We start from the raw sequence: 14,459 nt of genomic DNA on the forward strand, positions 1-14,459 counted from the left end.
GATTCAGCTCCAGGTCTCTCTGATTCTACTACACTAGTGGTCCCAATCTTGGCTGTACAACACAATCACCTGGAGAATCTGTTTAAAAATAAGGGTTTCAGGGCTTCCCTGGTGGAGCAGTGGTTGAGAGTCCGCCTGCCGATGCAGGGGACACGGGTTCATGCCCCAGTCTGGGAAGATCCCACATGCCGCAGAGCGGCTGGGCCCGTGAGCCATGGCCGCTGAGCCTACGCGTCCGGAGCCTGTGCTCTGCAATGGGAGAGGCCACAACAGTGAGAGGCCCGCGTACCGCAAAAAAAAAATAAAATAAAATAAGGGTTTCAGACCCAGTTCTAAAACAGTATATCTCTAGAGAGTGGGACTCGGGAACCTATATTGCAAACAATCTCTCCAGATGTTTCCTAAATAGGAAGCCAAATGGCAGTTCTGCTTCTTGAAACTACCACAGAACCTCTTAAAACACACACACACACACACACACACACACACGAACACTACTAATTTACAGCTTCCATCTATGTGTCAAGTGCCTAATCCTCACAAAATTCTGCAAGGGTATTATAATCCCCATGTTAAAGGAGAGAAAAGTCAAGCTCAGGAGGCTTACAGATAGCTTCCCTCTTCCAGTCAACAAAGCAAGGAGCAAAAATAAGATTCAAACACAGGTATGTCTAGTTCTTCTTTGTCATGCTGTGTGGTAGAATTCTAAAATGCCCACCCCCCAAATGACCCTTGCCCCTGTATTCTCTCCTCCCCTTTGAGTGTGAGTGGAAACTGTGAATATGATGAAATGTTACTGCAGTGATTATGTACAGGATGAGTAATCACTGAAGTGATTACATGGCAAAAAGATTATCTGGTGGGTGTAACCTATTCTAATCCTGTGAGGTCTTTTAAAAGCAGAGTGTTTTCTGCAGCTGGTAGCAGAAATGAAAAGTCAGAGAGGTTTAAAGCACTAGAAGGATTCTATGCACCATGCTGACTTGAAGATGGAGGGGCCACATGACAAGGAGTATGTGCAGCCTCTAGAAGTTGAGAGCAGATCTCAAGCTGACAGCCAGCAAGAAAATGAGGACCTCAGTCCTGTAACCACAAGGAACTGAATTCTGCCAACAACCTGAATGAGCCTAGAAGCAGACTCTCGCCTTGGAGTCTTCCTCAGAGTCTCCAGATAAGAGCCCAGCCTGGCCAATATCTTGATTTCAACAAGGAGAGAATCTTTCTGAGATGTCCGATCTACAGAACTGTAGATAATAAATGGTGGGAGTTTTTTAATTGTGGTAAAGTACACATAACATAAAACTTACCATTTTAACATTTTTCAGTGTTCAGCTTAGTACCACTAAATACATTCACATTGTTGTGCAGCCACCCTAACCATCCATCTCCAGAATTTTTTCATCTTCTCAAACTGAAATTCTGTACCCATTAAACAAGAAATCCCTAATCCTTCTTGCCTCAGCCCCTGAAAACCACCATTCTACTTTCTGTTTCCATGAATTTGACAACTCTAGGTACCTCATATATGTAGAATCAAACAATATTTGTCTTTTTGTGACTGGCTTATTTCACACAGCACAATGTCCTTAAAGTTCATCCATGTCGTAGCATGTGTCAGAATTTCCTTCCTCCTTTTTAAGACTAAACAGTATTCCACTGTATGTATATACCACAGTTTGTTTATCCATTTATCCATCATATGGACACTGGGCTGCTTCCACCTCTAGGCTATTGTGAGTAACGCTTCTACGAAAAGCACATGTGTATACAAATATCTGTTTAAGGCTATGCTTTCAATTCTTTTGGATATATAGATATATATGAGCATTGTTTTAAGTCAATTCATTATCTTGAACATTGAGTAAGTAAAAGGAAATAATCGAGCATTTATTTATCCTGTCTATTTGAACTGTACCACTGGGTAATTAAATAATAGATGAAGAGAAATGTTTCCTTATATAATTATTTCTGATAAAAATTTTAAAAAAATGATAAAATATCATAATTTTCAACCCCCAAATGGATCTAGCTACTGAGCATCAATAGTTGGTAATATCTGGGAGTTCCCTGGTGGCCTAGTGGTTAGGACTCAGTGCTTTCACTGCCATGGCCCAGGTTCAATCCCTGGTTGGGGAACTGAGATCCTGCAAGCTGTGTGACGCAGCCGGAAAAGAAAAAAAGTTGCTAATGTCAATAAAGAGCAAAAACCAGACATCATGTGTCTACTGATAAAAGAACACAACACTGCCTGTAGTCTTGCCAAAGGGATCAAACCTAAGTCTGATCCAGTCTCTGGATCCACCTGCCAATTTGCAAGAAAAGCAGAGACAGAGGAACACGCTGAATTGCACCAGTATGCAATCAATAAAATCTACATTATGGAAAGCTCCTACAGGTCAAAGGGTCTGGATTCTTCAATACATACTGCAAACAAAAGATAGCAAGTTTTTTTAAATGGGTAATATAAAATATAGAATTTAGGAAAGCAAATCCAAGAAGTGATTCCTATAAAAGAACAATGGTTACTTTAAGAGACAGGGAGGTGGCTGTAATTTGAATGGGGCAAATAGAGAGCCTTCCGAGGTAACTGGCCAAATTCTATTTCTTAACCTAGATGGTAGTCACAAGGGTTAATAATTAATTAAGCTATATTTAAAAGAAAAAAATAGCACATTAAATGTAACAATGAGACAGCGGCTCAAATCCAGATTGAATTCGACTGAAGAGCTGTCTCACTGCAGCTCTGCCGAAGTCTCACCACTGAGTCTATCTCAAGCCAAGAAAGCAGTTCATACCAGACTGAGGGGTGACTGAGGTCAATGGCAAGTGGTTAGAAAAGCAATTAAACCAAGAAGGCAAAAGCAAAACCAAAGGAAAGGAAAAAAGACAGTAAACAGTATAATAAGCTGAATTTTCAAAAATCTTTATGCTATCACATATACAACGTCTGTTCAAAACAAGCCTGTCTCATTTCCATCCTGTAAATTCACCATACTTACTTCTATCTCAGTGCCAAAATTTTTCCATTAGAATTTGGTTTTTTTCTCAGTTATTTCCCATTTTTACCAATTAACTACTGCTAATAAAGGCAATCGTATGTTTACCAAATATTTACATTTACATCTTCAAAAGTAAGGGTGCAGAAAAAAGATAGCAGAAAGAAAGCAACAGGAGCCTGAAAGAAGAAAAGGCCACTAGAAGCTGATTTACCAAGTTATGATAGAGGTAGGCCCTTCTTTAGATACAACGGAGTACTAGAAACTATATCCCCAAGCCTGCATTCTTTCTTGTCTTTAGCTATTTGGACCACGGTGGAAATTGAACAAGCAATTGAAAGCAGCCTGAAGCTATAGGTCTGCACTGTCCAATAAGGTAGCCCCTAGCTACATGTGCCTACAGGCCACCTGAAGTACAACTAATCTGAACAAAGATGTGCCATAAGTGCAAAAGACATAGTAGATTCCAAAGACTTAGCATGAAAAAAAGAATGTAAAATATCTCATTAATAATTTTTGTATTGATTACCTGTTTAAATAATATTCTGGATATACCGGCATAAACAAAATATATTATTAAAATTAATTTCACCTGCTTTTTAAATGTGATTACTACAAAAATTTTAAATTATGTATATGTGGCTCACATTATATTTCTATTGGACATCACTGCTACAAAAACCATTATTAAATAGTGTTTAACAGGAAGAACTAAGCAGCTGAAAGTGGGGATTTTTCAGTTTTTTTCTACTGTTCGCGCTATTGCCAACACTACAACTCATTTAATTTCCAGCCCCTGTCCCTGGATATAAAATAGAGGTTAAAAAAATCAGTAGGTGCATTAAGTCATGGATACAACATTATATCATGGGCCAAAGGAACTGAGTGCTAGTCCTGGTTCTGGAGTTACCCTGGAGAAGTTCTTTTTTTTCCTCTGAGCCTTAGTTGCCTGCCCTAACAATTAAGTAAAGGAGCTAAACTAAATTTAGACTCCCATTAATCTGTCAAAATATTTTTTTTCTTTCTGTCGGAATTGGTTTTCATAAAAATGAATAAATACTCACTCTGAGTCTAACACATCCTCTGCGAGAGCCTCTCATCATTTTGTCCTTGGACTAAAAGAAAAACAAAAACATTCAATGAATAAAAGATAAACAGACTGTTTTTAAAATCATCTAGGGATAAAGAGACAACATTTATAGTAATATTCCTCCCTTCTCCCCATCCCCACCCCACCTCACCCCACCATCACTTAAAGATAGGAATTGGGAGGTTTAAAATGTTTTGTAGTCTATACAAATAAAACTAATCACAGAATTTTATGTGTACCTTAAATGTAGCATATATTACACTATATTTTCATTCCTCCTTCATAGCCCTTAACTCTCAACTAAAATATGTTTCTCATATTTTAGTAAGTTTGAGAGTCACCTGGAAGGTGACAAATTACCTGGGAATTTAAGAATCACTCCCAGATGATTCTGACTCAAGCAAACACAAGACCACGTTTTGAGAAACACTGCTTTAACTTTATCTCCTTGCAACTCCCCAAATGGGTCACATTTTTTGCCTCTGAGATTTCTTATCCAATGTTCCTCAGCTTGGAATATCCTTGACCCTGATTTTCTGCCTTGCCAACTGTCATTCATCAAGTGCCCTACCTCTGTCTGATTTGAATTCCCATCCCTGGACTCCCAGAGTCTCCTGTGTGTTCCCTTGTTGTGGCATGCACCATCTTGTGCTATGATAGCTAGTTACTTGTCTGACTCACCCACAGACTGCACATTCCTTAAGGGATAGAAACTGTATCTGACTTATGTTTCAGAACAATGTCTGGCATACATTAGGTAATAAAAAAATATTTATTGATAAAATGTTGCTTCTCCTTTATGTTTCCCCTACTAGACTGAGCCAAGCAAAGGCTATGTTCTGCATAATAAGCCCCATGTTGACATTCAGTAAATATTCCTAGAATTAACTTAGTCATGTGTAATAAAATAAAGTAAAACCTCAAATAACTAAAGTTTTAAAAATATTTAATACCTCAACAACTGGTATTTTTCTGCACTCCACTCTGTGACAAAGTAAAACAAGCCAATATCATGGGGTTATGTTTTTTTGCTTGTTCGCTTGTTTTTAATTTTTTGGCCGTGCCACACAGCATGCAGGATCTCAGTTCCCTGACTAGGGATCAAACCTGGGCCTTCAGTGGTGAGAGCTTGGAGTTCTAACCACTGCACCACCAGGGAATTCCCTGGGGTTATGTTTTAAAGAAAACTGTCCCACTTTAAATCATAGATGCCCTACATCCATTGTATTGAGCCATAAGCAAACTTCCAGCTATAAGATAACTAAGTTCTGGGGATTTAATGTACAGCATGGTGACTATAGTTAACAATATGTACTGTATACTTTAAAATGGCTGAGTGAGTAGATCTTAAGAGTTCTCACTACAAAAAAAAAGGTAACTATGACAGGTGATGATGGATGTGTTAATTAACCTTATTGTGGTAATCATTTCACAATATATATGTATATCAAGTCATCACACTGTACACCTTAAACGTAAACAATGTTATATGTCAATTATACCTCAATAAAGCTGGAAAAAATAAATTCAATCTTTCCTGGAGATATCTGCATGTCTGTACACAAAGATCTGCCTTACCCTTCTCATTGCAGTACATGCTGTTAACGTAGCCTATGTCATTGTTTTCACTGATTCTTAGCTTATCAATGTAACAATATTACAATGATAAATCAAAGTAAACTCTCTTCAAAAAAGAAAAGAATAAAACAGAAAAGCAAATACTGAGCTATAGAAATTCATGTTCAGAAATTATTATTGAAGTACGGAAGAGAGTCTTCTTACTTACATATATAAAGAGGACTCATACATTTTATAAAACATTCTCAACATCAAGCAGGGTTGAAAAGAGTTCTTTACTAACAATATAGTTGATAAAAACACTGTTAACAAAAATATTCCCTAAGCTTTTAATAGCCCTTTTACCATACCGTACACTTATCTTCCCTCCAAAAGTGTCAAGACAATACAGAAAAATAATAATTAGGTTTGAAAATACCCAATGAGAGTTAGAATACAACTCAAACAAGGTCAAATTTGACCCTCTTCCATTTTTAAAAATAAGATTACAGTAAATAGAAAAAGAGTAAGACAGGGTTATAAGTTAGAAAACATTGAAAGAGATAAGTGAAAATAATTAAAGCAAGTATAACTAGGAAACAATCAGACAAATCCAGAATGTGGGATATCCTATAAAATAACTGGTCTAGACTATTTTTAAATGTCCAAAAAAAAAGACTAGCATATAAATGACTGTAATATAGAGCAAAAATAAATTATGTGCATAGAGGCACAAAGTGCTATGAACTACAGAAGGCTCCCTGCCATGGAAAAAAGATTGCGAAAGGCAATACTGAAGTGACCAGGTCTCAAGGTTCAATCTGGGACTAAAAAAAGGATTCTGATAAGAGAGGGAAGGTAGGAAAAAGAAGGTATTCCAAGCCAAGGGAACAACATCAGCAAAAGCACAGGTATGGAAAACTTTACACATGAGGTCTTCACAGAAGAGTAGACTGATAGCTCAAGCACAGCGTGTGGAGAGGAAGGTGGAGAGAGATGGAGAGATGAGGCTGAAAAGGAGGTATGGGGACCAGGTCTTGGAGGGTCAGAAAAAAACAGTGAGAAGTTAAGGAAATTAAACTTTATTCAATAGTTAATGGAGAGCTACTGAAGGTTTATGAACATTCTCAGTGGTGTGTTATAGAAAAATAACACGGTCAAATATGAGGACTTGGGGGAAGGGATGATGGTGACATTAATGATATAGCACAAGCAGCAGCAGCAGATTCTCACTCATTGATACCCTCTATGTCAGTGGTCCCCAACCTTTTTGGCACCAGGCACCAGTTTCATGAAAGACAATTTTTCCACGGATCGGGGGTGGAGGGGGATGGTTTCAAGATGATTCAAGCCCATTACATTTATTGCATACATTATTTTTTAATAAATTTATTTATTTGGCTGCATTGGGTCTTCATTGCTGCACATGGGCTTCCTCTAGTTGCGGTGAGCGAGGGCTACTCTTCGTTGCGGTGCACGGGCTTCTCATTGTGGTGGCTTCTCCTGTTGCAGAGCATGGGTTCTAGGTGCACGGGCTTCAGTAGTTCTGGCTTGCGGGCTCTAGAGTGCAGGCTCAGTAGCTGTGGTGCATGGGCTTAAGTTGCTCTGCAGCATGTGGGATCTTCCCGGACCAGGGATTGAACCTGTGTCTCCTGCATTGGCAGGTGGATTGTTAACCACTGCACCACCAGGGAAGTCCCTATTTCTATTATTATTACATTGTAATATATAATGAAATAATTATACAACTCACCATAATGCAGAATCAGTGCGAGCCCTGAGCTTGTTTTCATTTGCCACTCACTGATACACTCATAGGGTTTTCATAAGAGTCTGCAAGCAACTAATTTATTATGGTCTCTGTGCAGTCAAACCTCTCTGCTAATGATAATCTGTATTTGCAGCCGCTCCCCAGTGCTAGCATCACTGCCTCAGCTCCACCTCAGATCATCAGGCATTAGATTCTCATAAGGAGCACACAACCTAGATCTCTCGCATGTGCAGTTCACAGTAGGGTTCGCGCTCCTATGAGAATCTAATGCCACCACTGATCTGACAGGAGGCGGAGCTCAGGCGGTAATGTGAGTGATGGGGAGCAGCTGGAAATACAGATGAAGCTTCACTCACTTGCCCGCCGCTTACCTCCTGCTGTGCAGCCTGGTTCCTAACAGGCCACGGTCAGGTACCAGTCCATGACCTGGGGGTTGGGGACCCCCTGCTCTATGTGATATGCACTTTATACACAGTAAACCTCACAAGACCTTGCATGGTAAGAGTTATGCACATATTATAAATGAAAGTGACACCAGAGAGATCAAGTAAATTACCCAGTTAAATTACACATGTAAAATGTAGCAGAGTTGACCCAGCAGGTACAATTTGGAATGGCTGCCCTGCAAATCATTCTCCCAGACCATACCTGCGCTCTGCTAGCCTCGAATCCTCCTCCTCTTCCACAATGACACAGAGCCCTCACCCTCATTTTCTCCCCACTCAGCTCCAATGTGGGGCCAAGGGAAGCTGGTGTGACTAAGTCCCCCAGGCACAGTGAGTGCTGAGGAGTGGTTATCTGACCAAGCTGGTCTATCACAGAACCCACAACCCCAGGGACAAGGAAGGATAGAACCGGGGGCTTCCCTGGTGGCGCAGTGGTTGAGAGTCCACCTGCCGATGCAGGGGACACGGGTTCGTGCCCCAGTCTGGGAAGATCCCATATGCCGCGGAGCAGCTGGGCCCGTGATCCATGGCCGCTGAGCCTGCGCGTCCGGAGCCTGTGCTCCACAACGGGAGAGGCCACAACAGTGAGAGGCCCGCGTAACGCAAAAAAAAAAAAAAAAAGGAAGGATAGAACACTTCCACAGGGAGTTTTTCTACTGGGGCTGAGCTGATAGGGAAGAGCTCTTTCCTATCTGTTCTTGAAGCTGTGAGGTACAGTTGCCACAGGTCTTGTGCCCTCTACATGAAGGAAGCAATAATTAAAGCATACACGCTGAGAGGAGGAGAGAGGAGAGGCAGAGAGTCCTAGCTGCAAGTGATCTCCAGATACACCCTGATCTGAGGCAAACCTGCCTAAGCCAATGCTAGTCACTGAATAGCAAGGGGTTTTTTGTTTTGTTTTGTATTTTCCTGCTGTTGTTGCTGTCTGTTTGTTTTTTGATGAATACTGGTACTGATGAGGGAAATGTAGGGCCAACATAACCCCAACTCCAGCAATCTTCCTACCAGGAGCTGTGCTACCAATGTTCTCAAACCTACTAACAAATGTACTTTTTAGCAACTTGGCACAAACATGCCACCAGCCACAAGGTCCAGCACCTTAAGAAAGGATCACTCACAAAACAGATGCTAAAATCTTTTCAGCTAGATTAGAAAACAGAATCCCCCATGAAGCAGAGAGATACAGGGGTGATATGTTCTACTCCTAAGGGGCTCCAGAATTTAAAAAGATTGTTGAATTTAGTGGTCGGGTTTGTTGGTTTCTTATATCTTATTAATGCAAGGTCAGTGGCTTCTGTTACAACAAGACACGCAATCAAAAATTATTTCTAGGGACTTCCCTGCTGGCGCAGGGGTTAAGAGTCCGTCTGCCAATGCAGGGGACACGGGTTCAATCCCTGGTCCGGGAAGATCCCACATGCCGCGGAGCAACTAAGCCCGTGCGCCACAACTACTGAGCCTGTGCTCTAGAGCCCGCGTGCCGCAACTACTGTAGCCCGTGTGCCTAGAGCCCATACTCCGCAACGAGAAGCCACCACAATGAGAAGCCCATGCACCGCAACGAAGACTAGCCCCCACTCAATGCAACTAGAGAAAGCCCGTGCACAGCAAGGAAGACCCAACACAGCCAAAAATTAAATAAATAAAAAGCAATCATTTAAAAAGAAAACAAATACAGATCATTCTAAAAAAAAAAAAAAATTATTTCTAATAATCCTTACGCTAATCCTAATGCTAACCCCAAGGTATTGATTCAGATTAAGTTTGTATTGAAGTTTCAAAGTAAATTACCACAAATATATTGTTGCCTGTAACAGGCTTGTCCCCTGATATCCATTCTCCTCTTCTTCCTTTCAGTAACATATCCTTCACCCAAAGTTTTAACTGAACACATGGCTCCCCTGCCAGTTATTACATTTCCAGCCTCCCTTTCAGCTTCGTATAGGCCAGTGTGCTGTGAACAGAAGCAATGTGCAACAGATTGTGCCTTTCAGAGGAAACTTCTTGAAAAGACATTCTCTTTTCAAGGGTACATGGAACATTCTCCAGAACTGACCACATGTTAAGCCATAAAACAAGTTTCAGTAAATTTAAACAATGGAAATAATACAAAGTATGTTCTTTGACCAAAATGGATTAACTGTAGAGCTCAATAACAGAAGGAAATTTGGGAAATTCACAAATAGGTGGAAATTAAATGACACTCCTGAACGACCAATAGTTCAAAGAAAAAATAACAAGGGAAATTTGAAAATACTTGAGATGAATGAAAATGAAAACACAATTTACCAAAACATAAAGAATACAGTGGGATAGGGAGGAGGGGAGGGAGGCTCAAGAGGGAGGAGATATGGGGACATGTATATGCATATGGCTGATTTGCTTTGTTGTGCAACAGAAACTAACACAGTATTGTGAAGCAATTATACTCCAATAAACATCTATTAAAAAAAAAGAATACAATGAAAGCAATTCTTAGAGGGAAATTTATAACTATAAATGTCTAAACTAAAAAATAAAGATCTCAAATCAATAGCCTAACCTTTTACCTTAAGAAATTACACAGGGTTTCCCTGGTGGCGCAGTGGTTGAGAGTCCACCTGCTGATGCAGCGGACACGGGTTCGTGCCCCGGTCTGGGAAGATCCCACATGCCGCAGAGCGGCTGGGCCCATGGGCCGTGGCCGCTGAGCCTGTGCGTCCGGAGCCTGTGCTCCACAACAGGAGAGGCCACAGCAGTGAGAGGCCCACGTACCACAAAAAAAAAAAAAAAAAAAAATTTACACAAAGTAGTGCAACTAAACCTAAGGCAAGCAGAAGAAAGGAAATAATAGAAATTAGAGCAGAAATGAAATTAGAAAATGAAAAAACAACAGAGAAAAAACATAAAAATCAAAAGTTGTTTCACTGCAAATATCAACAAAATGGACAAACCTTAACTAGACTAACCAAGAAAAAAAGGGGACTCATATTACTGATATCAGGAATGAAAGAGACAACATTATTACCAACTTTACAAAACAAAAAGTATTCTAAATGAATACAATGAACAACAAATTAGATAACCTAGAAGAAATGGACAAATTCCAAGAAAGACACAAGCTGTCGAAACTGACTAAAGAAGAAATAGAAAATACAACTAAACCTTTAAGTAAAGAATTTGAATTAGTAATCAAAAAACTTCTCACAAAGAAAAGCCGAAGCCTAGGCTTCACTGGTAAATTCTATCAAATGTTTAAAGAATTAATACCTAGGAATAAATTTAACTAAGGAGGTGAAAGGCCTGTACTCTGGAAACTATAAGAAGTCAATGAATCTTACCCAGCACCAGGAGAAATCTCCTAGGTCCCTGCTATGGAAAGGTCCAGGGCAGCAAGCAGCCTCACCCAGGAGTTTGTGAGAAATGCAGAATCTGAGGCCTCACCCCAGACCCCCAGAGTCTGAATCTGCACTTTAATAAGATCCCCAAGTATTTCTCTGTGCAAATTAAAGTTTGAGAAGAACTTGCACTGGATTACCCCTTGCTTCTTTTATTTACAACATCAAATAGCACTGAATTTCACACCACTTAGTGGGAGTTTCCCTCTAGCAAACTGCTACACACTAAAATCTCCTTAATTGTGACACTTGAGCAACAACAAATCATAATATTAATTAAAATAATAACACATTCTAAAAAAAAAGAAGTCAACAAAGGAAATTGAAGACATTACAAATAAATGAAAAGATGTCCCATGTTTATGGATTAGAAGAATTAATATTGTTAAAATATTCATACTACCCAAAGCAATCTACAGATTTAATGCGATCCCTATGAAAAGATCCATGACATTTTTCAGAGAACTAGAACTAGAATAAATAATACTAAAATTTGTATGGTACCACAAAAGACCCCAAATAGCCAAAGCATCTTGAGAAAAAAGAACAATGCTGGAGGTATCATGTTGCCTGACTTCAGACTATACTACAAAGCTACAGTAATCAAAACAGTATGGTGCTGGCACAAAAACAGACATATAGATCAATGGAACAAAATAGAGAGCCCAAAAATAAACCCTTGCACATATGGTCAATTAACCTATAATAAAGGAGGCAAGAATATACAATGGGGAAAAGACAATCTCTTCAGTTAAATGATGTTGGGAAAATTGGACAGCTACATTCTAAAAAAATGAATTAGGGGCTTCCCTGGCGGCACAGTGGTTGAGAGTCCGCCTGCCAATGCAGGGGACACGGACTTGTGCCACGGTCCGGGAAGATCTCATATGCCATGGAGCAACTGGGCCCGTGAGCCACAACTACTGAGCCTGTGCGTCTGGAGCCTGTGCTCTGCAACAAGAGAGGCCGCGATAGTGAGAGGCCCACGCACCGCGATGAAGGGTGGCCCCCGCTTGCCGCAACTAGAGAAAGCCCTCACACAGAAAGACCCAACACAGCCAAAAATAAATATAAAAATAAATTAATTAATTAAAAAAAAAAAGGCACAAGGTCCACGCCCCTTCCTTGCTTCTACCTTAAATATAGCAAACAGAGATCTGCAATCATTTTCTCTAAATGTAAACTAACTTTATTCCCATCAGGCCACACTTTCTTTCAGACATGTCTCAGTTCCCTCTACACATATACATAGACCCCAAACTGCTTTAGTAATAAAACATAGACAGCCTACAAAAAGACAAATAACAAAGTAAAACAAAAACATGTATTTTCCCTACTTCATGCTCACACACTTCCTCTGTGAACCCTCTTTCAACCCAGCTCATATGCTGAGGTACAATTTACTGCATTCTCAATTTTTATAACTGCATTTAAAAATATTACATAAAACAATTAGAGAGCAATAATAATCTCTAATAATGGTATATAAGCACTAAATCAAATTCAACACCAAGGTAACCTCTTAATTGTATCTTAATTATAACTACTTAACTGTATCTCCAACAGGATATAAACTTAGATTAAAGATCAGTTCAGTATATTCCTAGCATACACTAAGCACTCAAAAGTATTTTAAATTAACAAATTAACTCACAATATCTAGCTTGGTGCTGGTATATAGTGCCGTCAATGAAAACCTGTTTAACTGTTAATATACTGTGCATTTCCTCTGCTTAACAAAGCAAACGTATCTGGAAAAGTTGTGCACAAATAGGTTCAAAATTCATTAGGGAAGATTAGTTTGCCATTTAAACTAATTCTACAATCCTTTTATAAAGCAAAGAATGCCTCCCCAAACGTGTTATGTAAAGACACTTAAATTTTTATTTGAATGTTAATTTTACTTTAATAAACTAAATCTTTATTAAAGATGAAGCAAGAGTCTCATCTGACTTGCTCTGAATCTCTCATAGCTAAAAGGGAAGTTTCCTTCTTCTGAACTTTTTAATACATAGCACCCCATCTTACCTTTCTTAAGGCACATATTACTTCTATCTTATATGAAAATAATGTATGTGCATGCTTCATCACTTCTCTTAGAGAGCAGGGTTTCTGATTCATCCATGTGTCCTCTTCTACCCAACACCCCTGCTATAGCTTTGCAAAGAATAAACAATAAATTGATGGTAGAAAACAAGCAGACAATGAATGTGGACAAATGTCAAAATGGTCTCCTTCCTTTTAACATGAAGGTAATACTGCTTCAGTATTGAGTCACATGTTAGTTCATTCCCAAAAGTACATGACGTTGTGCTTCTAGCTAGTGTTGCTCCTTGGACCATGCACTCCTGGAACACCTAGCAGGGGCTCAACCTGCTAGGCAAAGCTAACCTAAATATTGAAATCACAAGAGGCTGGCTCTAGGGTGTAGGATGGACAGGAAAAGGACAGGAGGAAATTTTGCAGGATGACAGCAATGCTCTATCTTTTGATTGATACTGGTAACAAGGGTGTAAACAAATGTCAAAACTCATCTAAATGTATACTTGAAATCTGTGGGGGTTTTTATTGGGTATAATTATATCTCAATAAAAGTAAATAAATAAATAGTACTTGCCAGAATTCCACAAAGATACACTGTTTACAACAAAAACTACAAAATAGGAAATGACAGCAATAACACCCATTCCTGTAGTCTCCTTTCTATTTGGGAGAGCACAGACTCCTTAAGCCATCTTGATAGTATTTAATGTACCAGAGAACCTTCACTAGTTAATGCCTTGTGGGCACTCACTAGCCCAAAATGTCATCATGCTACTGGAAAGCTACACCACCAGAAACACTGAGGATTCACAGACCCACAATAATGGAGGAATTTTCCCTATCATTCATCCCTCAAGTTGCCATAGATAACTTCCTCATCTCCCCCTCCCCATTACAGAGGGCCTCATTCGAGCAGCAGTATACTATAGAAGAGCCTTAGGAAAATATATTGAATCAGTATACAAGGGGACAGTGATATTTGGGGTCTCTCCAAGATCCTGGAAGATGGCTGCCTTCCTTCAAAGAAACCAGACATGTATCAGAACAGAGATATATACAAGATCATCTTTAAGAGCTGGAACAGCCTAGAGGTAATTATACTAATTATGACTAATTATACTAAGTATCAGAAAGTATTAAAAGTAATAGAACTACAGTAGGAAGGCCAGAACCAGAACC

At 39.5% G+C, this 14,459-nt stretch overlaps 1 protein-coding gene across 4 annotated transcripts in view; it reads right to left on the reverse strand.

Annotated features, from left to right (window-relative positions):
- Window positions 1–14,459, reverse strand: part of OSBPL9 (oxysterol binding protein like 9) — a gene marked incomplete at its 5' end in the record, with an annotated part of 170,263 nt that overhangs the window by 137,410 nt on the left and 18,394 nt on the right. For all 4 annotated transcript variants that reach the window (XM_082651728.1, XM_082651726.1, XM_082651727.1 and 1 more), the window contains one exon: window positions 4,061–4,111. In XM_082651728.1, the coding sequence (XP_082507854.1) occupies window positions 4,061–4,111 (51 nt within the window). The remainder of the gene's footprint in view (window positions 1–4,060; window positions 4,112–14,459) is intronic.

Source organism: Grampus griseus (genome assembly GCF_964374135.1).
Source record: "Grampus griseus genome assembly, chromosome: 1".
NCBI lineage: Eukaryota > Metazoa > Chordata > Mammalia > Artiodactyla > Delphinidae > Grampus > Grampus griseus.